Source organism: Fusarium phalaenopsidis (assembly GCF_050370095.1).
Source record: "Fusarium phalaenopsidis strain FUZ10S chromosome Unknown contig_32296, whole genome shotgun sequence".
Lineage (NCBI taxonomy): Eukaryota > Fungi > Ascomycota > Sordariomycetes > Hypocreales > Nectriaceae > Fusarium > Fusarium phalaenopsidis.
In genome coordinates this window covers 3104328-3132250 of record NW_028145408.1, presented here as the reverse complement: position 1 = coordinate 3132250, position 27923 = coordinate 3104328, and the positions used below count along the sequence as shown (strand labels likewise).

Below are 27923 nucleotides of genomic sequence, written 5' to 3'. Positions count from 1 at the left end.
ACTCTTTTCTTCTTAAACTTGGTCTTAAAACATTTTGCAGAAATAGGGTTCGTCATATGTATTATACTGATTCCTTATTTCACAACAATAGCCGGTTAAAAGCTCAACCTTCGTGGTATCCCCATTCGGCACCAAGACAGAATCGTCCTTACTGGACATAAATAACAGCCTAGTTCTTAAAGTCTCCGTTCGACAGCTCATCTTCCAAATCATAGTACACTTGAAACTCGCAGTAACAGATCTCGGGGTCACTCTCAACGTCAAAGTTGAAGTTGGCTTCCTCATCCGTGATGAGAACTTTGGGAACGCCATTCGCAGCAGCAGCCTCAGCGAGAAGCTGCACACGACATGTGTTTTCCATCGAGGTATACAGCCAAGCAGCTTCATCCACAGTCTTCCCAACGGTGAGGATTCCGTGGTTTCGTAGGATGCAGCCTTTGCCACGTGGACCCAGAGCCGCAGCGATGCGGTCACCCTCTTCGCTTCCCAGTACCACTCCTCCGTAGCTATTGTAAACGCTGTGCGCATCTCCTCTGAATTTACAGGCGTCCTGTGTCAGCATCTCGAGCCGACGACCGAAGACGGACCACGCCTTTCCATGGATGCTGTGAGAGTGGCAGATGGCGTGTGTGTCAGGTCGAGCCTTGTGAACTGACGCATGGATGAGGAAGCCAGCTGTATTTGGGGGTCGAGAACGGTTTCCTCCAATGACCTCGCCGTCAAGGTTGACGAGAATCATGTCGCTGACCTTGAGGAGTCCAAAATGACGGCCCAGAGGGTTCGTCCAGAACGCGTTGGAAAACTCGGGGTCACGAACAGAAATGTGACCACTCATGCCTTCGACGTAACCCTCTCGGTGCCAGTGACGAAAGGCGGCAGCCATATGCTCCAGCTGCCATTTCCGGTGTGATGCAAAGTCTGGGTGCGTTGGGATTCCTTTCAAGACAACATCGCCATGCGACATTGCTTGAAGTGGTGTCTTGTCCTTGAGTTCATTGCCGTGAGCTGTGTGTGAAGCTTCTTGGGGCTGAATGCTAATGGTGCCGCTGGGGGCAACTTTGGTGGTTGTCAGTGTTGTGGAAGACATTATGATGTGTGTTGATGATGGAAAACCAGATCCATTCTTCTGTTGCAGTTAACACGCTTATATACTGCATGCCGGCTAAGTTTACCCCGCTTGTCAATTCTGAGAAGTGCGCCCTCCAAGTATAACAGGTCATTGTCAATGTGGAGAACCGAGCGAGCTGGAGGAGAGGCTACTGGTGTTAGCGGCCGCATTATCAGTCTGTTAAGCGGGGAGACAGCGTTATGATCCTATCAAGACACAGCTCCTTGCTTCCTTGGCTTGGCAGTGATTAATTGCTTATCAGACATTCGGCAAGAGACCTCGCCTCGCCGTTGCTGGCAATGAGGCTCCTACTGTAATTGCATGCTTGGTGGGGCCTCAAAATCGCTCATCCCCGTCACATCAGGACACACTGACGGGGATGGCCGATCTCGAGACCCCCACCAAATAGCTGCTGGGCACGTCAAGTTTCCTCGGCACTTGGATGTCCCGTCAAGACCTTGACCACATTTATTGTAGCTATCATATGTCTTTGAGCGCCAAAGAGTTGAGCCTTGGCAAATTGACTTGAAAGCAGGGAAACTAGATGTAGCGGGAAACGGACATTCACCAGACTAAGTGTCCATATGAGTGCAAAATATTGGCCTTTTGTACAACTATATACGGTTCTTGAACCTAAGTATTAAACTATACTGACAACAATGCATCCGGAGACGCGGAGGGAATGTCATCATAGGATACCCTCAAAGAGGTGACCAGATCGTCCGTCTAGTACTTGGCACGGAGGGCCCTCTTCATACGCCTGGTGGCGGAGCTAACGCACTGCGAGTAGTAGTCGTTGTGGGCGACGCATGAGGTTCCAGGCGCGCACTTGGTAGGGCCAGTGAAGTGGAGTCCGCCACACTGTCCCCATTGCGCAACCTCGCTGCCAGAGTCGGAGCCAGCGTTGTCAGAGCCAGTCTCGGCGGGGGTGCTCTCGACGGGGGCAGCTTCAGCAGGCTCAGTCTCAGTAGGCGCAGCGGCTTCAGAAGTGGCGGCAGCGGCAGGGGCGTCTTCAGTCTTCTCTGCCTCCTCAACGGCGGGGCTGCTCTCAACAGTCGATGGCTCGGTCGCGTCGGACTCAGTCTTGTCAGTGCTAGAGGCCGCTCCGAGGTTAGCAGGGCCAGCTCCACCCTTGACAAGGCTAGAAACCTCGGAAGCAGCAACAGGCTCGACAAGGTACTCCTTCAGGTTGGACCAGGTAGACAAGGCGCCAGAGCCGGAGAGAGATGGCCAGTCACCGCTGCTCGAGTCGACACTGTTGATAGCACAAGCTCTGCCGAGGGATGACTCGCAGGAGCTGGCAGCCGACTCGTCAGGGACGTTGAAGAAAGTCGACACGGAGGCGCCGCTCTCGGTGATGGGGGTGTTGACAGACTCGAATGCGTTACCCTCGATGAGAGCGGTAGCACCGTTGTAACCGTCAAAGGCGTGTCCCTTCATGTTGCTGAACAAGTTGTTGGTGGCCTGGAACGTGCAGGTAACGCCATCAGCGCCAAGCTTAGGAGCACGTCCGGAGACATCGTGGAAGTAGTTCTTGTCCAAGGTAACCTGGTCTCCCTCACCAATGAACATCATGGTCCAGTAGTGGTTACCGTTGCAAGAAGCAGAAGTAGTGGTGACACCGTCAAATTCGTTGTTGGAGAGCGTAAGGCGGGATCCATCGTAGTGAGAGACGACAAACATGCGGCCGACGAGGGAGAACTTGCAGTGATCGACCCAGACACCATCGTTTCCACCCTGAAGATCGAGGGCATCGCCACCCCAGACAATTCCGGGGTTGATGTCGGTGAATTCAATACCCTGGATGATGACGTTGCTGGCGCCCTTCTGGAGCGACAGACCCTTGCCCTTGAGAACACCCTTGCCGTTGGTGCCGATGATACTCTTGTTGCTTCCAACGGGCAGAGCGCTGGTGCCGGCGGCATCGTAAGTGATGGAGCTGACAGCAGTGTTATCCGATCCTCCACAAGAGAGGTCTCCGAGGTAAAGCTGGCCACCGTTGGAGGAGCTGCAGCTGATGCGATCACATCCCGCGCCAGTTGCAGTAGTTCCAGTAAAGTCGTACTCCTTGTCAATAACAATCACTCTCTCGGTATCGTCAGAGAGCCACTCAGCGAGCTGCTCAGCAGAGGAAGGGGTAGCGGCTGCAGCAGCACCACCGCCAGTGACACCGCTTGCAAATCCATAGGCAGTTCCAACGACAGACTGAGCAGTTGCCACAGAGGCAGCGGCAAGAAGGACAGAGGCGACTTGGGCGAGCATTTTGAAAGGATAGAAATGGTCAAGAATAAGCCAAAGGGTATTAACAAATGCACTGAGGCCTGCCCAAGTGCTGAATTATCGAGGATACTGAACAAAGAGACAAACGAATGTAGACTAAAGAGCGAAACACAATGAACGAAGATGCTTTGACCCATTCAAGGCTGACATGACTGGAGGTCTTATAATATCTTCGGCTTTATGGTAATGGCAGGTATTGGAGGAAAATTGACCTCGCCAAGTAAATAGGCTTCTTAGTCTTCCCCACAGTTTCCCCTTAAAATCTCGTCCCGTTATCATGTTTCACGTGGCACAGGAACATGAAACACGGACAAAATACCTTGTTTGAAAGTTGAAAGGCCAAGCCCTTTTTCCGGTGAGAGTGCGCGTACCTTATCTTCAGTTAGGCGCTTGTGTCACCATATTAAAGCCGCCTAGTGTTTCAGCCAAGCCTAATCGGCAAGGCTAATTCCGATTCTCTCAAGACTGGTCAGACGTCTGTACTACATTTAGCTTAGCCACTGATCAAGGGCACCGCCACCATTGCCATCGCAGGCGGGTTAAAGAAAAAACGAGTCACCAGCGTAACCATATTACCTTATCTCTCTCTCAAGATGATCAATATGGTATAGTAAGAAAAGACAAAAAGATCTCTTAAGTATTACTTTCATTATGATATATTTTTTGACTATTTTATTGTACTTCAAACGTATGTGATGTTCTCGTATCTTGCTTATGTCTCGTTTATTTCTTGCCCGGCGTGCATGGGTCACCGCGTTCACCAGGAATGTAGTATTAAGGTTAGGGATGGTTATTCGAACATTTCTCGAATGATCTACTTAATCATTAGGCTATATGAGATCAAGCTCTGCCCAAGCTTCTCTCACAGAGGATAGATAAAGTTCTCATTCTCCAAGTCAGTCAAGTCCAGCATTGCAACCTCTACCTTGACCTTAACCATCTGCCCATTCTCATCCAGCTGCTCAACATAGCCACTACCATCCTGGTCGCTGAGCTCGGCTAGCCTTTCTTTCCTGACCTTGTTCCTGCGGGCCAGGATGAAGTGGATGACCCACAGAATGACAGGCGTCCCAAACCAACTGACGACAATCATAGAGGCCCAAGCTCCGTAGTACCTGGGCCTGGCTGAAGGGACCCAGATCTGGGGGGACACGAGATTTCCAGCGCTATATCCGATCATGAACATGACATTCCTGGTCAGTTTCTTTGTATATCCGGCGGCAGAAGAGTTTGCCCATCCCAAAGCGATGATGTACGCAACACCATATGTGTGAGCCGCCAGGAACATGCAGGCGAGCAGGGAAATGGTTCGATCCCAAGGTACAGTAACCATTCCAATACCACCAGCAATAGCTGGCAAGCACCAAAGGGTGCAGTGCAGTGCAAAGTTACCAGGGAAGCGTCTCAAGGCAAACGCTGCAACGACGCAGTTGATGATACCAAAGCCGCCACCAGCAACCGCAACCAGGGTAGACTCGAGAGGCGTGACTCCAAGGGACGTGACGAGCAGATTTTTCTGGCCATATGTGAGGTTGTTGCAATACATCAGAGTGAATGCCTGAAGGGCAAACAACCAAGATACTGGGTCCTTCATGGTTTCGATAAACTGCGAGCGCTTGAACTGCTTCTGCTCAATCGAACTTTGCTGAGACTCGTGGACGCGTCGGACCACGTGCACCTTTTCCTCAAGAGTCAAGAACCTAGCCTCAGCAGGGTTGTTGGGATAGTCAAACCAGACCCAGATGGAAAGGAGCAGAGTGATACCACCAGTGACCACATGAAGCAACTTCCAAGGGAGAACAGGTCCACTACTCCAAAGGAGGCCATATGCGACGAAACCAGCCACAATGGGGGCGCCTTGGCATGTGATCCAGAGAACGGGCTGCAAAAAGGATTGTTCTTGGCGGTTGAAGAACATACCGATGGTTATTTCAATAGCAGGGACAACCACTCCTTCGGCAGCGCCTAGGGCCAGACGGAGCACAATGAGTCCTGCATAGCGAGTGGCGACACAGTGGAGGAAGATGACGACGGCCCATGAAAATATGATGCCAGCCACAAACTTGCCAAAGGGGAGTCGTTGCATGAGGTAATGGCCTGGCCACAGGAAGGCGAGGTACCCTAATGATATTAGACAGTGTCCTTTATGGCAGAGTATCCAACCTACCAACGTAGAACATGGTGTTCAGGTTGTTATACTGAGCCTGTGAGATGCCTGTCTCTTCGAAAAGGCCAAGGATAGCTGCATAACCCAGGGTCGACTTGTCAATCTGCAAAATTTGTCAGTGGCCATGTCGGTCATCTGGTGCATAAAACGGACGAATAGCATAATGTTGATCATCGACAGCAACCCCATCAGTCGCAGGTAGAGCTTTCTCTTGACTTTGGCAGCATGTTCGGGAGTAAGAGGAGCAACATGGTCTCCATGTTCCTCAATCAAGCGCAGGGTCACGTCGGCATACTTTTCAGTGACCGTCTTGCCATTAAGCACCCGCTCGACTTTGGTCTGTGTCTGCGTTTCGTTACCCATGATGGCGATGGAACATGAGATAAGAGTACAGATTCAGACATGGCGATGAAACCCAGTTCTTATAGGATTCCATGCCAAGAACCATGGTCTGATGGATACGACACTGCTCACAGTCATGACAGCTACATAACGAGCCAGATACATGGGAACCGCTGCACCTTTCGACCAACAGAGCAACGCAAAAATGACGACATGAACGCTATCTAGGCTTAATGAAACGCTTGAAAATAAGCTTGATTGAGATTTCGCCAGATTGGGAAGATTACGTCGGGAACAACGGGCGGAAGGATGGGCCCATGTCGCGATAACGCCATCGAGAATCCATTTTGCGCCATGGGAAATGGATCCTTTCTGCACGCGAGGACCCAGTCCACTGGATCCGACAAGAAGATTGATTGCGAATTATTGCCTTCACTGGTCTATGCGTAATGCTTGGCACTCTAGTTTCCCTTTTCAAGGACCTTCCAGTCCAGGGAATAACGGCATCTGGCCGAGCTAGGTTCGTATTTTATGGCGTGGGCGGCGGATCGCATGCGCAGCGCGATCGATAGAGTTATGGTTATCTTAAAATAGCCTCATGATGGCATGAACACGTGGATGAATGGTACGAGGTCCTGGCTAGGCTTGAGTCCTATAAAATTGTGCTGAATCTATACATGGTCTATGGTCTATAGTCTATCTAGGTATTCCTGCTAACCTCCCACTCTATGACCAGCCAATTGTAAACAGTTCATATCCACTTTCATCCCCACGCCCTACGCCGCTACGTTTATCCAACCTCTCGCGCTCCAGAATCTCAAGTCTACGCCCTGACTTGCCTCGAGGTCGATCTGATGCCCCAAAGGCGGCCTCAACTGTGTTTAAGATGCCGGCAAACTTGCCTTCGGAGCGGATCGTGATGAGCATCCAGAATGTTCCGTCATCTGAAAGAATTTGGGTTGCGCAGTGGCACAGCAGGCGTGCGTGCTCGGATGCATAAACTACGTCGGTTGCTAAGAGCATCGTGGCTGGCACATCGAATGGATGCTCATGTGAAGGACTGGCCCAGTCGAGAGGGAAGGCGCTGATCGAGGAAGGTCCATCTTTGGAGTAGTTGAGTGCAATATTTGATTGCAGGTTATCGAGGACGGCAGGGTGATAGTCAGTGGCAATTATCCCCGAGTCTCTCACGCCCAGGGACGGGAGCAGCTTTCCGAGAACAAGGCTCACAAGCCCTGTACCAGCTCCAAGCTCGATAATGCGCGTATTCGGTGTCGAAGGAATGTCGGCAAGTCCAAACCGGGCTGGTGAGGCGCACATGATTTCAGAGAAAACTATAGAGGCTCCCCAACTTTGCAGTCCGACGTCTTGGTAGTCCGTATCAGTCGTACCCGCCAGCTCATCATTGAGTTGCACTTTGATTTTCCCCTTGTTCTGTCCTGGGATGTGTGTATCGAAAGAAAAGTTTCTCATAAATGATGTGTCTTGTTCGTCTTCGTCAACAGCCGGCGTAAACAGAGACTCAAAGATATATGCGGCCTGGTCGACAGCCCGTTGGCTTGATTCTCCAGAGCTGAAGATGGAGAGGGCCTCAGCACGCGAGATGAAGCCCGTTAACCAGCGCTCCACGAATGATCTCTCAAATGCGTCCGCACGGAGAGTGGTGATAGTCTGCTTCGGGTCATTTGCGTCTTCGTCTTCGTTGCCAGACGTGTAACCAGAATCCACGTCGAGCTGAGTGATGTCGTGCTTTGCCTGTGAGCTGATCTGTTGAGAAAAAGGAAACGACAAGGGGCAGTAGATGGCAGCCAACTGGTGCAGGGCGTCAAAGACATCTCTCTCGGCGAGCCTAGTCAAGGTGAACAGGGGTGGCAAGCTGCTCGAAGGCGGCTGCAGGGCGCTAGAAGAGCTCATCTTGTCGATTAACTTCAGAGATGTCTTTGTATTGGATCCGAGATGACAATTCCGAGCAGGAAAAGGTTGAGAAATTTTGTGTAGGTCTAGAAAGTGGGCGAAATCCGGGCGCGCTACCTTAAATAGGCCTAAGCCCGGTGCCCTAAATTGAAGCTATCATGAAAATTTTCTGTCCAAGTTGCTGATTAGAGACTGACTCGATGGGTCCGTCTTGGTCCCACGTGCTCCACCGTTAGGCTAAAAGCCTTTGTTTCTGGAGCGTTTCATTATTTGTTTGTCTTTGGCTGCTCTGAATTGTGCTCAAGATTGTGCATCTGGTTGCATTGTTGTGTGAGGTCAACACTCACACACTCAAGGTTGCAACCACTTCAACACACCAGAGAAAGTTAGAATAGCCGGTTGAGGCGAGCGACTTTGTTCTGTTTGACTCGTTACAAACTTCAAATTATGATTTTAGCACGATTTTGTTACTGCCGTGCTCTTCTCCAGCTTTGTGTGCCCGCCATGATTGGCTTTTCGTTTGGAGATACTACTACCTAGTCGGCCATAGTTTGAAGTGGGAAAGGTGCATGGACACAGTTGCTTGAGCCATGAAACCAGATAATAACACTTGACTTCTATTATGTCGCATCCATGTCGGCTTGACTGTGTCATTTCTACACACAACGCGCTGTCGTTAACATGGTGGCAAGCCATCTTGTTGGAACAGATCGAGCAGTTCCTCCGCAATCGCCCTTCAATAGTCTCGCATCAAGGATCTACCATAAACCATGGCTGAACAATCTTACACACAATGACGGGCCCAGTCACAGCATGAGTGAATCACAGAGGCCAACCTCAACCTGCATATCTTCCCATGTGGTCGGGTGTGCATCATGTGTAAGGGAGGTTTCCAATGTTCTCTCTATTAGATGGCTTCTTTAGTTCCCCATTCGCTCCAGGGCTCCCTTGAAACCAGGTAAATGCAAAAATCAATAGGACAACAGTAGACTGTGGAGAAAATGAATTGAATTAAAGTCATATGCCGCTGGGGATAATTCTAGTCGCTGAATGCTAAATATGGACAACGAAATCGCATCGTTTTAGACCCGTTCTACCTCCTACAAGTTGGCAACAATGTAGCCACTCAATGCCAGGCCCAAGAGACCCCAGGTCCCAGTAAGCTTAGAGGCACCCGAGCAGCCGTCATCATTGTTCTTGTTCTTGCTCTTACTGCTCTGGCTGGTGGTGGTATCATCGTCGTCGTTGCTGGTGCTGGAACCGCTGCCCGTCTTGGTGCCGGAGCTCGTGCTGTCGCTTGCATCCGAGTCGCTGCCGCCAGAGCTGCTGCCAGAACTGCCGCTGGAGCTACCGCTGCTTCCGCTAGAGCCTCCCGAGCTCGAATCTCCCCCAGAGCTTCCGTGAACCTTGCGCTTGCAGTGCTTAGAGCTAGATCCCGCTGTCGGCGCAGCAGTAGCAGTCGACTTCTTCTTGATCGTCTTCTTCTTCTGGACTTCGAGAACGGTAATAGGCGTCATCCAAGCTGAGCTCTCGCTGGGAGCCAGGGTGGTGGTCGCTGCGTCGCCTGACGATTGCGTCTTTGTCGCGCAGACAGCCGCAGATCCCAATTCACAGTCATAAGTGGTCGTGTTGAATGAGACGTCCACCATGGACTTTTCGTATGTGACAGTGATGCCCGTAAATTCGCCTCCGCACGTGTATGGCGAGTTAAAGTTGGTTTGGCAGGCGAGGAGGTACTCGGTCTTGGATGCCTCCTCAGTGATGATGGATGCGTAGATGTTTTTGACAGTACCAGTCTGACGGGGAGGCAAGAACACAGTCTTGACGGCTGTTTTTGTCGTCGAGCGACCAAGGGCGTCAGCCAGGAGAGGCGACGAGGCAAGGAGGCCCCAGAGCAGTGTTGATTGCATGGCTGCAGATGGTGTTGATGAGGTTGTCAAATCTGGAGAGAAGCTAAGGACCGGGAGCAGCTGGGTATTTGTAGAATTTCCTCATCAGCGCAGGCAGATTGCTTCTTCCCTGCAGGGCTGAACCAGCCACGGAGTCAGCCTTACAGGAGTGTCTGGTGGACGGCGAATCACCCAGCCCCTGAGACATTGGCAGATTTATGCTTGTTTACCTCTTGCACCATGGCACCGTGCTTACCGCAGATCGCGTGGCACCACGTCAGAATTTAGCTGGGCCTACGGTTACTGTTCATGGATATTCGGTGCGCCAAGTCCAATGACAGTTGACGGTAAAATCGTTCACATCCCGCTCCGCGACAGGGGTGACGCCTGAAGTCCCGTTAGTGCGGGATGCACTGGCAGAGGGGATCTTTGTCACCGACCTGAAAGCTGAACCGTGTTTCTCAGCCAATAATATGCAATAACTGATGATGGACAAGCTGATCATTGCAACAATGGCCTGTCGTAACGGACAAACGCTACCCCATGCTTACACTTGACGAAATCGAGCATGTCAGATCCGCGCACCCTGATGCCAGCCTTGGAACCATGACATCTTCTGACGTCGGCCCTACCGGTATCTCCTTGCTTGCGCGAAGACTACCAACGCGTACTCTGCAAGGATCCAAACCAATTACGGTTAGTAGATCACTTCGCCTACTCTGGCTGTAATATGACAATAACAGTCTCCCGCCAAATTCCTATGGCTCTTAGATAGTGCCCTAGCAGTGGGGCGAATACGCGATGGTAGTCTTCGCGCAAGCAAGGAGATAGCCACAAAGGTTCGGTCTCTATGCTTGGCCGGGAGCCAAGTTTTGCCAAGCCTTTTCATCTCTATAACGAGCTTAATGTGGGCAACTATAAAATGCTCAGGGTTCAGATGCCAAAGCTTGTCTCTCGGGGACCTAGAAACACAGGCCTCGTTCCCGCAGCGACATTTACTGGTAGTGGAACCCCACGGGACAGCAGAAAATGAGCAAAATATGCCCCAAACCAGCGGATCAAGGCCAAGCGAGACTTGCACAGCCACCTTGGACAAATGTGCCACGTCTCTGCTGATCAGATCTTGGCCCTGATCCAACCAATCATAATACTCATGAAGAGGAAAAACTCCACTGGCTCGGACTGAGATTGTGGCTGAAGGCCAGCTCCCTCCAACAGAACGAAATCCTTCTTCCATGGGTCCTGGTCAAAGGCCCGCGGGACGGGGAATTCCACTCCGCCAAGAGCAGCTCGAAACAATTAAACGCCGATTTCCGATCCCCTTGATATCGCTTAACGTATCCACTCTTGTTGCTTCGAGGCATATTCTTCGTCTTTTGCGAAACTCTATCATGATGCCATGTCAATAGTCACATATCGTTGGTGAACATGTGAAGAATTAGCCCAGAAAAGCCTCACCAATCTACCCATGAAATCCAGAGCATCTTAGAGTGTGGCCCCATCTCCCCGTTTTTAGCGCTGCAGGGTCCGTTACATCGTAGGTAGTGAGGCTTTTTAACACTGCTGATGGGCGGCCTCTACCCTGGACTAAAATGACTACCATTAGGAGCAGCACCAAGGTTGACGAAAACACCATCTTATGCGGTAATTGGTTTAATGAATTTGAATGATAAACTGAAATTTGTTTTTTAACTACCATGCCCAACACTCTGTGTGTCTCTGAGGAAGGCTGCCTTGGCTGGAAAGAAACAGACCATACCTATCAAATGTCTCTTCTCTTGCCTACCAAGGACTAGCCTTTATGGTGCCAACGGGCATCAGTGAAATCCGTACTTGTCATGATCAACGAGGCATAGTTGGTGTGACAGGCGTCAAGTGGAGAGGAATGCATCGGGCTCCATTCTCAATCCAAATTGCCCGCAATAGCAGGAGAGGGACCTGGGTGATGCCTGTGATTTGCTCGGATAGACAGTTCGTCGGGCTTCATCTCTTTCAACAGGGGTCCAACCAACGGCAGTTCAACAGCTTCTTGCTATTTGCTCTCTCTTTATGCCTTATACCTACCCATACACCGACCCCCTTTTCTGAATTGCTTCGCCTATCGGCCAACTACTTTGTCTCTGTTGTGACATCTAACTCCTGTCCGTTGTTTCCTCGCGTTCTCTCTTCCGACGCATTAGCCGTTTCAATCTTAAAGCTGCATTGAATACACCCATGGTTGCGGCCCCACAGCTCCTGCAAGTCGGATCCTTTCTGTATCTCTGAAGCGCACAAGCTTCGCAGAAGTAGTGGCCACATTGGGTTACGATAGGGCCCTTGTAAGGTCCCTCGCAGATGGGGCAGGAAAGGGGAATGTTGTTCAGTGTCGTCTCGTCATCTGCATTCCCGTTATCCTCACCCTTATTGGCACTGCCAGGGATCTTCTTTTTGCCGTGCATCTCTCACTCTCTATCAAGTTGCCAGCCTTGCTGCGTGTCGCTTCGATCATGAAGGAACACGCAAGAATCGCCAAAGCCACACCATCCCGTCTTCTTGTAGTCCTTGCACACATCGCGAACAAAGTCGGTGGTTGTGGTGATGCGCACGTTGGATGCGGCACGAGTTGGGCCCTTTGTTGTGGGCTGGTCGTACCAGTCTTTTTGCTTCGTTGCATCATTCATGTCTGATAGCGGGATGTCACGGTTTGTTGGAAAGGCTGTAGGGCCGTGATCTTCACTCGGTGTGGTCTTGACATTTGTTGAGGTCGAGACAATGCCCTTCTTACCGCGCTTGATCCGGGGTCCTTCTAACGTGTCATGTTCGTCGCTTGAGGACGAGGAATCATCTGGATTGCTACGTGCTGGATCTATCGTTGAGCCCGCTGGCCGTTTCCTGAAGCTCTCGTTTGCTCGCCGCCCTCTCTGTTTGAAGGTGATGGGTGCGGCCACTGCGGTTTCGGCTGGACTTGGGCTGGCAGATGCAGACATTTTCGTTTCTGTGGAGGGAACTTTAGCTAGAGAGATGATCTTTTTTCCCAAGACTAGTAAGAGTTTCGGCGTGTGGTGACACCTAGGAGGTTGTGATTGAGTTGAGTGTGGCGGGTTAATCGCATGAGTCCCAAGGACCTCCAAGCCGTACCTCGCTCCAGTGTTATTCCGTTAATAATTAGTGGGTGATGCAGGAGGTCTAGCTGCTATGCCCTTATGATCTCAGTACTTACCCCTAAGGCTGAGTTGAGGTGAGGATGATGTACTGTCTCTATTAAGTGATATGATTGGTCTCACCCCCCTTGGGGTACTTGCTTGGAGGTCCTTGGGCACTCATGGGATGAGGCTTGGCATAAAATAGCAAATTGCAGCAATCACGTGATGTGCAACACCTTATCTTTTCGATAAGCGTGCTGAGTCAGCTACTATTTGTCACTCCCCGAGATGATTTTCCGGCCCGCCTCCAACTCCGCCTCCGTGCGATCCCGGTTCCGGCCCCGGCTTTTAGTTTCCAGGCCTTATCTGTAAACTTCACCGTCTGGATACGATGACACCCAAAGTTGAGTCAAGGCATGTTGCCGAAACTCTACTCGCTCCACTGGGTCTCGAAGTCACTTCATGCCGTGAAATCCAGACATTGTGGGCTGGCTACGGCCACATCTGCGCCATCACGGTCAAGGCCGCAAACGAGACGATTGCCGCTTCCGTGCGCCGCCTTTATAACGATTCAACCAATGGCAACAGTTTCCGTCTGATCCTGAAACTCATATCTCCTCCTCCCGGTAAAAAGGACGAGGGTCATCTCCGAAAAGTCCTGAGCTATGACGTTGAACAGTTCTTTTACGAGGAAATCACGCCTCGTCTCGAGGATGATATTGCAGTAGCGCATTGCTTAACCTCAAGCAGACGTCCCAATGCCGAGGGAAGCAAACTACAAGGCCTCACTGCAACTGTTCTCACCGACTTGCGCATCAAGTTTCCTGTTGCAGGCGAAAAGAGATCCGTTCTCAGTCCCCGCCAAGTCCAATCTGCGCTTGAGTGGCTCGCAAAGTTCCACAGCAGCTCCTGGAAATCCTTGCCCGCAAACCTGGACGATTTTCTCCTTCCACCACTGGAAGAATCGAAGCGAAGAGAATCGCAAAAGGGTGGCGACAAGTTGTGGTTGAACGGAGGCTACACATATCTGGCAACCCGGCGAAGCGAGTATGCCTCTCTGGCCGAGGATACGTATTCGGAATGGACCGAAGCTTTCTGCGCTCCCTTTGAAGGCTCTGCTTTATCTGCTGCCGAGGCGGTGGCTGAATTCCTCACGCCGCGTGGTCGACCTTTTGAGACATACATCCATGGCGACGTCAAGTCTGAAAACCTCTTCACCACCGAATCCGGAGACGAGGTGTGCTTCTTCGACTTTCAGTATGCGGGACTTGGTCTAGGCGCTTGTGATCTGGCCAAGCTGTTCACGTGCTCTGTTCCTCTCAACATGCTCACTGAACACGACGCGATCCCAGACGAACTACCGATGGATCAAGGGGAGGAGGCCCTGCTACAATTGTATCGCAAAACCTTGCTCAGTCGGCGATCTCCGGAGAAGGAACCCTTCAACTATGATTGGGAGGTCTTTGTCAAACACTGGGAGGCAGCGTTAGTTGATTGGTGTCGGTTCCAGGCGTCATGGGGATTCTGGGGCAACACGGAATGGCTTGAGGCAAGAGTGAGAAGTATTCTCCAGGATGCATCCTGGAGGAAGTGGTTACGTCACGAAATTTCTGATCGCAGTGGAGCCTGATAGACTTTCTAGACAGAAGGAACGATGGAGATAAACGGGGATTGTTAGACGACAAGAATACAAGTTTCGAATATCCACAGATTTTGACAAAGCAAGACTGTGTGAACAGTAAAGGGAATGAAGATCAAAGTTACTATATGGTACAGAATAAGCAGTCGTTTGCTTTGCCTTGTCCGTTCTATGATATGCCCGTCTAATGTCTAATAACGCAATTCTATCCCAGCTAAACAACGCCGTGTTAACTCAAGTTGTTGAAAATATCCATCACATCTATGCCCAATAAAAGATCACTTCCTCCCATCCATGAATCTTGAGGAGTAAAATACAGAGCCGAGCTCATAGAGGCAATGTCCTGACTTGTCTCCAGAGTCGTGGGGGGCTAATCGACGATTAGCATGACAGTGAGCAAAGGAAGATTGGTAACTTACTAAAATTACATCGGTGCCTTTATCAAGCTTGCTCATTGAGCGATCTGCTGATCCCGGGACTTCTGGAAGTTCCAGCGAAGACATGCCATCACCGTGCGATCGCTGGGGATGAAGCGAACCCCCCAGGTCAAGACCTTGTGAGGTTGTCTCGTTGACGTATTCTCTTGCGATGTAGGCAAACTCGGCAATCAGAGATCCAGGAAGAGATCCTTCGCTGGCAAATTCGATTCGGCTAAAGTGCCCTCCTGCAATGTCGAGAAGTGCAAGGTTGCTCCTCGTATCGGGATGCATCGGATCGTTGATGACTTGGTCAAAGAGGACGAAAAGAGCACAGATCGGAATCCCGGCCAGAATCCTAGGTCAAGTTAGCAGGGTTCGTAAATATTTAGATGATTACAGACCACAATGGAGTGGAAGGTTCCACATCGACGTAGGTGATGATCTCTAGAATGGATCTCGACACAGCAATGAGATGCTCTCTTGAGAGATTCTTGTTAGATTCACTTTGATCGCGTTCCCCATTAACTTGAAGATAGCATCGCAATAGAATCAGCTTGAAACTGTAATAGAGGTAGTTAATCCAGATCGCGGATGGGCCTGTCACTGGTCGACGAAACAGGTGAGGTTGACAAGAAGGTCCTGGACGTAGTCCTTCAGGGATGGAGAGTCGCCACTGCTCGAGATCTTCGAAAAGTTGGCTGATGGTAGTTGTATAGTAGTCCAGTCCTTTTTGACAAATCCCTGCGCAAAACAGACTAGTCATGGCTCGCGAAAGCAGCCGGGAATGTCGAGCAAATGTGAGGACCCAGTTGAACGATCCAAACATGGATTCCGGGATATGCGGCATGGGCGTGATTATCTCGGCATCGACCAAGGTCTGCAATGTTATTAATGCAACATTCAAGCTGGCGGACTACTTACTGAGCTGCGGCCAAAGTGAAAGCTGGACATCTTTTCGATGCAATACAAAACCCAGAATATTCGATGAAAAGCTTTGGCAGAGGGGCCTTTGGCGATGGCTGGCCCAAGATCTTGAGCCATTCGACCAGCTTGGGTCATGATTCTCTGCTCAATAGAGAGACACGAGATGCCCAAGGCATAGACGGCTGCGGTAGTGATGGCCTGGAGGGCCACTAGCGGGTCATTGGACTTTTCCAAGTCGGGGATAAGAGGTAGGGCGACCGAGAAAAGCTCCCAAGCCTTGCCCTTTCCAGGCTCAAAGCTACCACCACCGCTGTGCAAGCAACCTAGTGCAAGAACCAAGTGGTAGAGTGCTGAGAAAGCAGGTTCTTCGGCGAGGATGGTGGACAGATTCGGGGAGGATATCTTTGACTCGAAGGACGCGCGATCCAGATGTGGAAAGAGAGGATGAACTCGCTCGTAATACGCTGAAACGATGAGAATTGCGCATCAAAATGGCATGAAACTTACCTGCAATGTGTCTGGCCGCCGATGCATTGTCTACCTGGCCACTCTCTGGCGGGCTCGACATGGCGGACTCTGTATCGGGCGATCTTACTCGATTCTTGAGGATGGTTGAAATCCTCCGAACAAGATCGTTGACCTTGTTATTTCGCAGCTTTGTCGAGAGAGACTCGAGCCTGCTGTCGGAGAAGAAGGTGAGTCTGTACGTGCCACCTATGGGCTTCTTGTCAAAAATGGCCCATGTCGATTGATGTCTTAACCTACTAAAGAGGCCATTGCCCTGGTGGTTTTAGCGCATGACTGGTGCTGAGCATCGCAGAGAAGGGTGTGACATCAAATGGTAAGACAGCCCGCAGTTGCAGTGAGTTTCTTACCTTGAGAGTAAAGCATTTCTCTTGACTTTGGTTGTTACCTGGAGGTGCTTCGAAGAGTACGCGGTCGATGAAAAGGTCTCCCTGCGCAACTTGCAGGGCGACCTTTTTCTCCGGAACGTGAAGGGCATGATGTGTTTCCTGATCCATTAGTATTAGCGTGGTTGGGTGTGTAGAGCCGCTCACCTCTATCGCCGTCGACGAGCCTTCGAGTTTGGCCAAGACCCCATCACTTGGAATCACTGGATTGCTCAACAAAGCCTTGTTGACTAAAATAATGTCAATAAAATGCCGTCAGAACGATTCTTCGACTTACCATTCTTCCTCAATGGAACCTTTCTTCTGCCAAAGTGACAGGTGGCCCCTCGTTCCTGTACGTGTCAGCGCTGTGCATACCCTAAGGACGGCCACTACTCACCATGCAACTGCCGCAAGGGGGAGGATATCCTTCAAAAGATCTTAGTAACTGCCGTCAGATCTCACAAGGTACGTACCGGAGCAGCGGATCTTCCTCATCTTGCATTGGTCGCAGGCCTTGGACCTCTTGGGCCCGCGCAATCTCGTCTCGGATCCGGGTGGAGTTTCGGGCATCATGTAGCTTCCGCGGCATCTGCGCGTGAATTCAGCTTCGTCTGCATCAAAGACGGGAGGGAGGTGAGCGGTGTCCGGAGTAGGAGCGGCGTTCTTTAAGGCCAAGCAAAAGTTTGCCTCCTCGAGAACGGCGTTTGGCGTCGGCGCCGACATTCCTAGATGGGTTTAGTCCACGGAGAAGCGGGTCCAATATCTCGCAACTCCGCGCCACTAGCCAGGATCCCTTGACGGCAAATGCCGTTTGTGAGCAGCCTACGGAGGTTGGAGGCATATCTCACGACGCCGGTAATGACGTCCCAGCTCAGGAGAAGAAGTAATTGTCTCGGGATTCTGCAAGTAGAAGCGCAGCAGTGAGATTTGAGCCGCATGTGTCATGGATATCCTGTTTATATGCTCCGAATCGTACCGAAGCTTCCGAAGGCCTCCCACTGACGTCTGGTCAGTGCATGTAGATAAAAGCGTTCCCCCCAGGAGGTTTCTCTGGTATTGTGAGAATATCCAATCGGGGACTCTACAACTCAGACCATTCTTAATTCCTTTTCTTTTTGCGGCCTCTGCCGCCTCTTGTCTTGTATTCCACTCTTTTACCCCTGTCACATTCTCCCTCCACCATGTCTCCCACGTTGAGTACCCCGATTGAGGATTTCACTGGCATGCACCAAGCCAGTGAAAGCGAAACCGAGAATGGCAACAACATTGAGCCAATGGCTCAACTCGCTCGATCCTTCTCCCTCACCAGAACATACTCAACTCTGTCTGCCGGCGTCAGCCCCTTTCTTCTCCAAGACTCCCGCCTCGATCCCAAGTCGCCCAATTTTCTCCCCGAGTTCTGGGTCAAGGCCATGCTCCATGCCTTTTCCCAAGACCCTGAAAAGTTCCCACGTCATACCGCCGGCGTGTCTTGGCGAAACCTCAATGTCCACGGGTTTGGCGATCCAACCGACTACCAAAAGGACGTTTTGAACGTTCTCTGGCGTACTCCTCTTAGTGCACTCAACTGGCTCGCGAATCGGAAGCGAAAGATTCAGATCATCAATGAGTTTGATGGTCTCGTCGAAAGTGGAGAGCTATTGCTTGTGCTTGGACGTCCTGGAAGGTACAGTATGAAGTCATCACCACCAATGCTCTCTCTTACCCCTGTATAGTGGTGTCTCGACCCTGCTCAAGACTATTGCCGGCCATACCCATGGCCTCCACATGGAAGACTCGTCCGAGTTCAACTATCAAGGTAGGCATCAACCCCAGTCAACCTTGACATGATACTAACTCCTAAGGTGTCCCATGGGACCTGATGCACAGCAACTTCCGTGGAGAGGTGGTATACCAAGCAGAAACCGACATTCACTTCCCGCATCTCACCGTCGGAGAAACCCTCCTCTTTGCAGCCCTTGCACGTACGCCGCAGAATCGTGTCTCCAACACGTCTCGAAGAGTCTACGCCGAACACCTTCGCGATGCTGTCATGGCCATGTTTGGAATCAGCAACACCATCGATACAAAGGTTGGCAATGACTTTGTCAGAGGTGTCAGTGGAGGTGAGAGGAAGCGAGTCAGCATCGCCGAGGCTACTCTCAACCAGAGCGCTATTCAATGCTGGGACAACAGCACTCGAGGTTTGGACAGTGAAACCGCCCTGGGTTTTGTCAAGACACTTCGTCTGGGCACCAGACTGGGGGGCACCAGCGCTATTGTTGCCCTCTACCAGGCCAGTCAGGCAGCCTACGATGTATGTGACAGCCAAGCACTCGTTCACAACTCATGCTAACTGCCGTGTAGGAGTTTGACAAAGTCTTGTTGCTGTACGAAGGTCATCAAATCTACTTCGGTCCCCGACAAGAAGCCAAGAAGTACTTTGTTGACATGGGCTATGAGTGTCCTCCTCGTCAGACCACGGCCGACTTCCTAACCTCCCTGACAAACCCTGAGGAACGCATTGTACGACCTGGCTTTGAAGGCAAGGTGCCCCGCACCTCAGACGAGTTTGCCGACGCTTGGAGGATGAGCGCGCATAAAGCCAACCTTCTTCGAGACATTGCAGCGTTTCAGAATCGATATCCTGTGGGTGGTGAAGAGGTCGAGAAGCTTACAAACATCAAGAAGGCCCAGAAGGCACGATTCATGTATGCAACCCCCTCCCCCCCGTGCATCACTCATGCTAATCCTCCAAAGGTCCAAGAAGAGTCCATTCACGATTTCCGTACCCATGCAGATCCGTCTGTGCATGACCAGGGGAGTCCAGAGGCTCCTCGGCGACAAGACCTTCTTCATCGTCACTGTGGGAGGAAACCTGTTCATGTCATTGGTCCTCGGCAGTGTGTACTTTGACCTCGCTGAAGCTGCCGAAACCATGAACAGCAGATGCTCCGTCCTTTTCTTTGCCATCCTGTTCAATGGTTTGAGCAGTTCCCTGGAGGTATGTGATCAGCCGCTGTCATGAACCAAGCTTACAACCTTAGATCCTGTCACTGTACGCCCAACGACCAATCGTGGAGAAGCACTCGAGATATGCATTGTATCGCCCCCTCTCAGAAGCAGTCTCCTCCATCATCTGCGACCTGCCGTCCAAGATTCTCTCGACCCTTGCCTTTAACCTTCCGCTCTACTTCATGGCCAACCTACGTCGCGAGGCTTCTTACTTCTTCATCTTTCTTCTCTTCGGCTTCACGACTACCTTGACCATGTCAATGATTCTGCGAACTATCGGCCAGGCTTCGAAGACGGTCCATTCAGCGTTGGTCCCTGCTGCCATCTTCATCATCGGCCTTGTCATTTACGCTGGTTTTGTTCTGCCCACTCGGTACATGAAAGGATGGCTCAGATGGCTCAACTACATCAACCCAATCGCCTACGCCTACGAATCCCTGGTTGCCAACGAATTCTCGGGCAGAACATTCCCTTGCCAAACCATGATCCCTGCTGGCCCTCCCTACGAAAATGCTGGACCTCAAGAGCAAACCTGCTCGGTAGCTGGTGCCTCCCCCGGAGAGAATTTTGTGGCTGGTGACTTTTATATCGGGGCTGTCTATGAGTACTACTACTCTCACTTGTGGAGGTGAGTCTTTGCTACATCGCATCCCGCTGAACCGACATACTAACTGGGCAGGAACTTTGGAATCCTCATTGCATTCATCTGCTTCTTCTCCTTCACGTATATCATCGCAGCCGAATTCTTCTCCATGAGCCCATCCAAGGGTGAAGTCTTGATCTTTCGCAAGGCTCACCCCTTGAGCAAGTCCAAGTTAGATGAGGAGACAGGCAACGAACCTGTTGCTTCTTTTCGCGAAAAGAGTCCGGATACAGACACTCTGAAATCCCCTGCGCACTCTCAGACTGCTGCATTTGCCTGGAAGGACCTCTGCTACGACATTGTCATCAAGGGACAGACCCGCCGCATTCTTAACTCGGTTGACGGATGGGTTCAGCCCGGGAAGATCACTGCACTGATGGTAAGTTACACACAGACATTACAGAACATTGCTGACTTCAAAAGGGAGCTTCGGGTGCCGGAAAGACTACTCTGCTTGACGTACTCGCAGATCGAGTCACAATCGGTGTTGTCACGGGTGATGTGTCGGTCAATGGATACCCACGTGGAAAGTCATTCCAGCGAACAACTGGATACGTTCAACAGCAGGATATTCATCTTGAAACGTCAACTGTGAGGGAAGCTCTCAGGTTCAGTGCTGTGCTCAGACAACCAGAATCGACCACCACCGAAGAGAAGTACAAGTATGTGGAAGAGGTGATTAGCTTGCTGGAGATGGAGCTCTATGCGGATGCAGTGATCGGAGTTCAAGGAGAAGGTTCGTGATATGTGCTCTCGTATCGATTCAACCTGCTAACAAGCCAGGTCTCAACGTGGAACAACGGAAGCGACTGTCGGTTGGCGTTGAACTCGCAGCCAAGCCTGAGGTCCTCCTGTTCCTCGATGAGCCAACATCCGGTCTCGACAGTCAAACCGCCTGGGCTGTTGCCACTCTTGTCAGAAAGCTAGCTGATCACGGACAAGCCATTCTGTGCACTATCCACCAACCTTCTGCGGTTCTCTTTCAGCAGTTCGACCGTCTTCTGCTCCTCAAGAGAGGCGGCCAGACAGTGTACTTTGGTGACATTGGTGAGAACTCAAGCACCATGACGTCGTACTTCGAGAGAAACGGAGCTACCCCGTGCACGGAGGAGGAAAATCCAGCCGAATGGATGCTCCGTGCGATCGGCGCTGCTCCCGGCGCTCATACAGACATTGACTGGGCCGAGACGTGGAAGAATAGCGCCGAGTTTGGCGTGCTTCAGGACGAACTGAAGGTCATGATGAAGCCGTTAGTCTCTCGGTCAGAAGCTCATTCCGCTCAAACGAGCTACGCCGCGTCAACCTCGCAACAATTCTTGTCCTGTACTATGAGGACTGCTGAGCAGTACTGGAGAACGCCCACCTACATCTACGCCAAGATGGTTCTTTGCTTCGGAACGGTATGTTGACCCCCTCAAGTTCTGATATATATCTAACCGCAAGCAGAGTCTTTTCATTGGTCTTTCCTTCCAGAACTCGCCTTTGTCACTGCAGGGTCTTCAAAACCAGATGTTCTCGACCTTCATGCTCGTTGTCACGTTTGCCTTCCTCGTCTATCAGACAATGCCCGGGTTTATCTCTCAACGAACCCTCTACGAGAGTAGAGAGAGATCTTCAAAGACCTACGCTTGGTACAACTTCGTTCTGGCGAATGTCGTTGTCGAGATGGTATGGAACTCGGTTGCAGCTCTCGCTGTTTATCTCCCCTTCTACTTCCTCGTTGGCATGTACAAGAATGGAGATATCACAGACACGCAGAACGAGCGGGGCGCTTTAATGTTCTTGTTGGTTTGGGCTTTCATGGTTTTTGAAGGAACCTTTGCGCACATGTCTGTTGCGGGATCTCCGACTGCCGAGGTCGGAGCCACCTTTGCACTGCTCCTGTTCATGATGACTCTCGTTTTTGCAGGGTAAGTTTACAGTCTACTACTAAACAAAGAGAAACGATGACTGACCCGCTACAGTGTGCTTGTCCCATACTCGGCCCTTCCTGGGTTCTGGACGTTCATGTACCGCGTCTCCCCCATGACATACCTCATCGGAGCCATGCTCTCCACTGGCGTGGGCCTACAGAATGTCGAATGCTCAAACGTAGAGCTCTTAATGTTCAACCCCCCGGCCAATATGACATGCGAGACATACGCTGGACCTTTCGTACAGATGGCTGGAGGTACTCTACAGAATCCTCAGGCAAACGACACCTGCTTTTTCTGCCCTGTCGCGTCAACCGACACCTACCTCGCCGCGGTGGATATTCATTACAGTGAGCGGTGGAGGAACTTTGGATTGATCTGGATCTATGTGATTTTCAATGTCTTTGCGGCGTTGGCGGCTTACTGGCTGTTGAGGGTGCCAAAGAAGCGTTCTGGGCGCTCGTGACCGAGACTTTTCCCTCCTGCCACTCCTTCCTGACTCTTTAGAATATAGATCTCCTTACCATTCAATCAGCTTAGCTGGTCGAGCCTTCATTTCTTTTCATTCCCCTCCTATTATTTTGGTTGATCGAAAATCTCACTTGGGATCGACTAACCTTTTACTTGGTCACTTCCTGGCTATAGACATCAATCTCAAGCTACAATCATCTTCCATAGAAAGAATAATTTGTACCCCGTGCGTTGATACTTCATTTTGACGATGTTGCTATCCTCTTGCCCACCGCCCTTCTCTCGGAGCCATCCCATGTGGGTCGTTATGTAGACGTGTTGGCACATACGGGGCGCTAGGCTTAAGAGTCTGCAGCCTCATCTTTTGGCTGTAAAGGACATCGTGTTAACCCAGACCTCTTAGAGTGAACTTGGCTGATGGCAGACATCATACCACCTTAAAATGTCCCAGCCAGTCGAGTTAAGGGGTTGGAGGCGTCTGCACCATCAGTGTGCCCCATGCAGCGGCTCGCGAGGACCTCAACCCCTCAGCATCAGGGTTGAAAAGCTCTCACATAGAAACTGGAACCCTACAGTTCGAGATCAGAGATTGGGGATGAGATTAAATAGACTTTGGGTCAAGGTTGGGACTGAGCCACCAAGTTTAAGAAACTGAGTCTCCTGGGCACGAGCTCTATGTTGTGTAGAGTGACCGATCCACTTACTACGAGGGCAGGATAGAACCTCACAACATGAGCGTGGTCTATAGTTATGAGCTGTGGGAGCCCCATGCTCGGATTTCAGTCCTCATTCATTCCTTCTTTGGTACCTCACCTAGCTTCGCCGCTACCGCATCCCGGACTAATTCAAAAGTGCTATCCTTTGCCTTCCAATTGTCGCCGATCCAATGCCTATTCTGCTCAATGCCTTGCCAAAGGACCGCCTCCGTTCCAAGAATCACTTGCCAACCCTCCCGGCTCGCGATCTCACTCAGCTCCGTGTGAGGACGCGGATTATAGCACATCTCAAGCATGACGCCCTTGGGCTCTTTCTGTAGAAAAACCTCTATCACACTTCTCGCTTCTCTCTCTTCGTCTGTCCTTGGGGATATGTCGGGGATACAAGCGACGATGGCACCAACATCGCTGGCTGCTTTGGCCTCGACAATAGTCCTGATGTGCACAAGACCTTGACCAAACCCATGAACTATACAATGATCAATAACATCGTGGACCTCGGTTTTGTCGCGGTTGACGAGGTAAATATCTGTGACTTTCATCCACTTCCGGAGGGCATAAACCGCCGAGCGGGCCGCGCCACCGCCGCCGATGACAATTGCTGGTTTGTTGTGGAACATAGCGTCCGGGTCAGATACGTTTTGGTAGAATGAATCCCGCACACCAATGGTATCGGTGTTGGTGCCGCAAAGAAGGCGTGTGCCATCGGGTTTGTACTGGAAGAATATGGTGTTGCAGGCGCCCACGTCGCGACACTCTGGAGTCAACTCGTCGAGGTATGGCATGATGGTGATCTTGTTCGGCATGGTTATTGAAGCTCCTTGAGAATGTTAGAGCGTAGCCGTGTAAATGCAAGGAGTAGCGTGAGAACTCACCAAAACAAGCGGGATCCTTGAGCAGCAGGAGGAAATTGAGAATATCTGTTGAGTCCCAGAGGCGCTGGTCCCATGACAGGCCCAGGTCGCGATAAATGGTACGGTGAATCAAAGGAGAGTAAGAATTGGCAATTTTCAGGCCAAAAAGATAGCCATGTCGGCCCACGGGCTGCTGCCCTTGCTTCTCGGGAGTTCCAGTAATCATGGTTACCCAGGGGGTTAGGTAAGCAAGTTACGTACCCCTCTGTTCATCACAGAGGGGGCATCACAACCTGTAACTGCGTCACTGCTGTAACCACCTTGAGCAACTTGATTGCCTCATTTCTCCACCAATTGAGGTCCGAATAGCTTCAAATTAAAGCTAGACTTTATACTCAATTGAAACCAACTATGCCTCGATTTTCAAGCAAAGAGAGCGCCGCTGCGGCGCGTGCGGCGCATGCGTATCTGTCGGGGGCATCAACCCCGCCGACAACTCGGGCGAACCCCTCACCAGGCAAACACAGCATCAAGGAGACAGCCGCGCTCCACCACGCAAATGTTGCCCTAACTAAGAAATATATATATCTATTGAAAGCTGGAAAGCCGCTGCCTTCTGACTCCAAAGGAGGGACTCCGACGGCGCTGACTGGGCCGGAAGAACGGGCTATAGTGACCTTTATCCGTTCAGTTGAAAGGAGTGCTTTTGCGGTATCAGAAGCCTCTATCCGTAACTACGCCAGTTTCCTTCGAGGACACCGATTTAATAACCCACAGCCTCCTGTATCAGTATCGTGGGTACGGAGGTTTAAAAAGCGTCATCCAGAGCTTCAGTATAAGTCCCCAAAAGTCCAAGAAGTCACCCGTGCCGCCGCCGAGACTGACATATACCACATCGACAATTGGTTCAAGGAATTCGACGCCCTGATGCGCACCCTTGGTATCCAAAAGTGCGATCTTTGGAACTTTGACGAGACCCCCTTACAAATTGGGTGGGTAAATGGTAGTATCAAGCTCTTTTCTACGCGGATGAAACGGAACACACGGACGACTGTCTTTCAGCCCGGGAATAAGGAGTCTTTGACCTCTGTTGATGCAGTCAGTGCAGCTGGGAAGTCAATTCCTTCGTTCCTGATACTCACGGCGAAGGTATTATTAGAGGAATATACCCGGGCTGATATTGACGGCCGGGTTGTCCTCACATTCACTGATACGGGTTTTAATAACTCTCATCGAGCTGTCCAGTGGCTGCAACACTTTAACCGCTATTCCTTTGCCGCCAGCGAGACCTTCGCCGGATCCTCTATTGAGGAGTGGTTTGGCTACCCAACGACTATCACAAAGTCCCAATTTGACGAGGAATATGCGTTCAAACCTCGCTACCAAGTCAAGAAGGCTCCGACCTCGTACCGGCTCCTCCTGATGGACTCCTTTTCCGCTCATGAGGATCCTGAATTCCTATGGTATTGTGGGATGTTTGATATCATCCCGTACCGGCTCCCAAGTCACATGAGCCACCGTCTGCAACCTCTTGACGTAGGGGTCTATCAATACCTTAAGAATGAGCAAAAGTGCGCACTCAGGGACTTCATGATGGCCGGCGGTCTCCAGATCTCTCGATTCGACTTCCTGAACCAGTGGAATCGGATGTATGCAGCCGCCTTTAAGGCCTGTCACATATATGTCGGGTTCGAGAAGTCAGGGTTATCCCCTTTCAACCCAGAAGTCATCCTAGGTCCGCTCCGCCGGCACGCTGAAGAGCGAGATAAGCCCCTATTCCCAGTCAAATTAAATAGGGATAAGGTGACCCCGAGGAGGGTCAAGAAGCAGCTCTCTGATCAGTCTATTCAAAGGTCTATATCCCTCCTTGATACACCAACGAGGAAGGTTATCCGGCACGCTGAAGCGTGCGTTGACTTCGCCATTGTGACTCAAAAGTCACATGAGAATAGCCTCGCTTTACACAAGGAACATATACGACTTGAGGGACGCCGCACACGAAGTCGACGGCAAATTAAGGGCGTCAAAGATGGTGCCTTTAGTGTAGATGAGTTAAAGCGTATGGTTGAAGCACGAGAGCAAGAGGATAAGAGACTAGAAGAGAAGAGACTGACCCGGCAGCAGAATAACCTCCTTCAGAGCCTTCGTGACGATGGCCGGCCTCGTCTCCGTGGCGGCGCGGCCGTGAAAGCAAAGCGGGAAAAGGCAGCGGCAGAAGCGGCCGCGATGGCTTCACAAGAGGCCAACCGCCAGAGATTAATAGATAAGTCAGAAAGGGATGTCCTAGAGTATCGCCGGCGCCTTTGGACCGAAGCTGACGAGAAAACCCGGCACTTCTACTATCGAATTTGGAGCCGGCACGTTCTTGAAGCTATTCCCGAGGCCGCCGACTATTTGGCCGACCTTGACAAGGCTGCAGCCTTGCGAGAGGTGGCAGCCTCGCGAGGTCAGCTAGATAATATACCTGAAGATGTTCTCTCGGTATCATCGGGAGACTTGACGCCGCTGTTGCCCGGCAACGAGGAGGAGGATCGTGACGATATTGAGATCATCATGAACACACAGATCGAGGGATTCACACAAGCCGCTTTGGCGGCCGGAAGAGGGGATTATTCGCCTGAAAATAGCGATCAAGAAGAGGATCTATCACGCCGAGAAGATTGGGGCGGATTCGGCTATGATCGCGTGCCTAATAACTACTCGGATGACGAGAGGGTCGAGGCGTGCATTGTGGTGGCCGGGATGACAATTCCCGTGCCGCAGTCGCGGGCCCGAGACTAGGCATCACATTCACTTATACACAACAATGTGGGAATAGCCTCCAGAAGGTTCAAATTGTCAGAATCAATTGATCAGATGAAGCGCTTTTTAATGATTATATTTTTATTAAAATTGGCCTTCAATTGGTGGAGAAATGAGGCAATCAAGTTGCTCAAGGTGGTTACAGCAGTGACGCAGTTACAGGTTGTGATGCCCCCTCTGTGATGAACAGAGGGGTTGCGTAAATCGATTACCTAATCCCCCGAGTATGGCGAATTATGACCCTGAGCTTGGAATGTCTCGTGCGTTGGGATGTTGGTAGAACAAAAGTGAGCTGAGCTTTGACTTTAGTATCTAATTGCATGTACCCAGTAATACAAGGAGGAAGAATGCCGAGGGGTGGAGAATAAATCCGCGGTTGAGAATAAATCCGCGCTTAAGAATAAACCCGCGGGAGAAAAAAAAGCTAAAAAATAATAGGGATCTAAAATTAATATAACGTATATGTATAGCTTGCGTGACAAATAAGCATGCGTGACACACGTATTTATACCTTATAAAGAGAAATTAAAAAAGCTCTTAAAATTTAAGATAAAGCTTAAAATAGATAAAAATTTAATATTAGACTTAACGTACATGATAAGCGAGTGCACCAGACAAGTGAGTGCACCAAAAATCTCTACCTTAAAGATAGAAATCGCTATAAAAACACCATAAACCATTTAATCAATTAAAACTACTCGCTATACTCTTCCCCTGATATCTCAATCACTACCTGACAGGTCCTTGCATTATGGCCGGGCTTGCCGCAGACACCACAACGCCGAACCCCCGGTCGCGCCGACCTCCCTTGACCACCACTCCGCGACGATTCG

General features: G+C 50.9%; 10 protein-coding genes across 10 annotated transcripts; 3 read left to right on the top strand and 7 right to left on the bottom strand.

The window, feature by feature from the left end:
* Positions 1–169: 169 nt before the first annotated feature.
* Positions 170–1087, bottom strand: LRP88_06551 (class II aldolase/adducin N-terminal; the record flags this gene model as incomplete). Its single annotated transcript, XM_083243089.1, has 1 exon — positions 170–1087. The coding sequence occupies one exon, from the start codon at positions 1085–1087 to the stop codon at positions 170–172; it is 918 nt and encodes a 305-aa protein (XP_083102025.1).
* Positions 1088–1834: 747 nt separating this feature from the next.
* On the bottom strand, positions 1835–3370 carry LRP88_06550 (pectin lyase fold/virulence factor; the record flags this gene model as incomplete). The annotated part of the gene is made up of 1 exon (XM_083243088.1): positions 1835–3370. One exon carries the CDS (start codon positions 3368–3370, stop codon positions 1835–1837), a length of 1536 nt encoding a protein of 511 aa, XP_083102024.1.
* Positions 3371–4250: 880 nt separating this feature from the next.
* LRP88_06549 (uncharacterized protein) lies at positions 4251–5918 on the bottom strand (the record flags this gene model as incomplete). The annotated part of the gene is made up of 4 exons (XM_083243087.1): positions 4251–5380; positions 5452–5509; positions 5560–5658; positions 5709–5918. 4 exons carry the CDS (start codon positions 5916–5918, stop codon positions 4251–4253), a joined length of 1497 nt encoding a protein of 498 aa, XP_083102023.1.
* A 705-nt stretch (positions 5919–6623) lies between these two features.
* LRP88_06548 (putative methyltransferase-domain-containing protein) lies at positions 6624–7811 on the bottom strand (the record flags this gene model as incomplete). Its single annotated transcript, XM_083243086.1, has 1 exon — positions 6624–7811. The coding sequence occupies one exon, from the start codon at positions 7809–7811 to the stop codon at positions 6624–6626; it is 1188 nt and encodes a 395-aa protein (XP_083102022.1).
* A 1100-nt stretch (positions 7812–8911) lies between these two features.
* LRP88_06547 (uncharacterized protein) lies at positions 8912–9721 on the bottom strand (the record flags this gene model as incomplete). Its single annotated transcript, XM_083243085.1, has 1 exon — positions 8912–9721. The coding sequence occupies one exon, from the start codon at positions 9719–9721 to the stop codon at positions 8912–8914; it is 810 nt and encodes a 269-aa protein (XP_083102021.1).
* A 3492-nt stretch (positions 9722–13213) lies between these two features.
* Positions 13214–14452, top strand: LRP88_06546 (Ecdysteroid kinase-domain-containing protein; the record flags this gene model as incomplete). The annotated part of the gene is made up of 1 exon (XM_083243084.1): positions 13214–14452. One exon carries the CDS (start codon positions 13214–13216, stop codon positions 14450–14452), a length of 1239 nt encoding a protein of 412 aa, XP_083102020.1.
* A 238-nt stretch (positions 14453–14690) lies between these two features.
* LRP88_06545 (Zn(II)2Cys6 transcription factor) lies at positions 14691–17420 on the bottom strand (the record flags this gene model as incomplete). The annotated part of the gene is made up of 9 exons (XM_083243083.1): positions 14691–14831; positions 14881–15235; positions 15485–15621; positions 15802–16127; positions 16312–16518; positions 16570–16585; positions 16680–16817; positions 17095–17123; positions 17171–17420. The coding sequence occupies 9 exons, from the start codon at positions 17418–17420 to the stop codon at positions 14691–14693; spliced, it is 1599 nt and encodes a 532-aa protein (XP_083102019.1).
* A 458-nt stretch (positions 17421–17878) lies between these two features.
* On the top strand, positions 17879–22713 carry LRP88_06544 (ABC-2 type transporter-domain-containing protein; the record flags this gene model as incomplete). Its single annotated transcript, XM_083243082.1, has 10 exons — positions 17879–18368; positions 18542–18993; positions 19044–19387; positions 19437–19632; positions 19724–20319; positions 20371–20713; positions 20779–21070; positions 21118–21716; positions 21781–22244; positions 22299–22713. The coding sequence occupies 10 exons, from the start codon at positions 17879–17881 to the stop codon at positions 22711–22713; spliced, it is 4191 nt and encodes a 1396-aa protein (XP_083102018.1).
* A 795-nt stretch (positions 22714–23508) lies between these two features.
* LRP88_06543 (uncharacterized protein) lies at positions 23509–24514 on the bottom strand (the record flags this gene model as incomplete). Its single annotated transcript, XM_083243081.1, has 2 exons — positions 23509–24254; positions 24310–24514. The coding sequence occupies 2 exons, from the start codon at positions 24512–24514 to the stop codon at positions 23509–23511; spliced, it is 951 nt and encodes a 316-aa protein (XP_083102017.1).
* Positions 24515–25536: 1022 nt separating this feature from the next.
* LRP88_06542 (uncharacterized protein) lies at positions 25537–27069 on the top strand (the record flags this gene model as incomplete). The annotated part of the gene is made up of 1 exon (XM_083243080.1): positions 25537–27069. The coding sequence occupies one exon, from the start codon at positions 25537–25539 to the stop codon at positions 27067–27069; it is 1533 nt and encodes a 510-aa protein (XP_083102016.1).
* Positions 27070–27923: the final 854 nt, after the last annotated feature.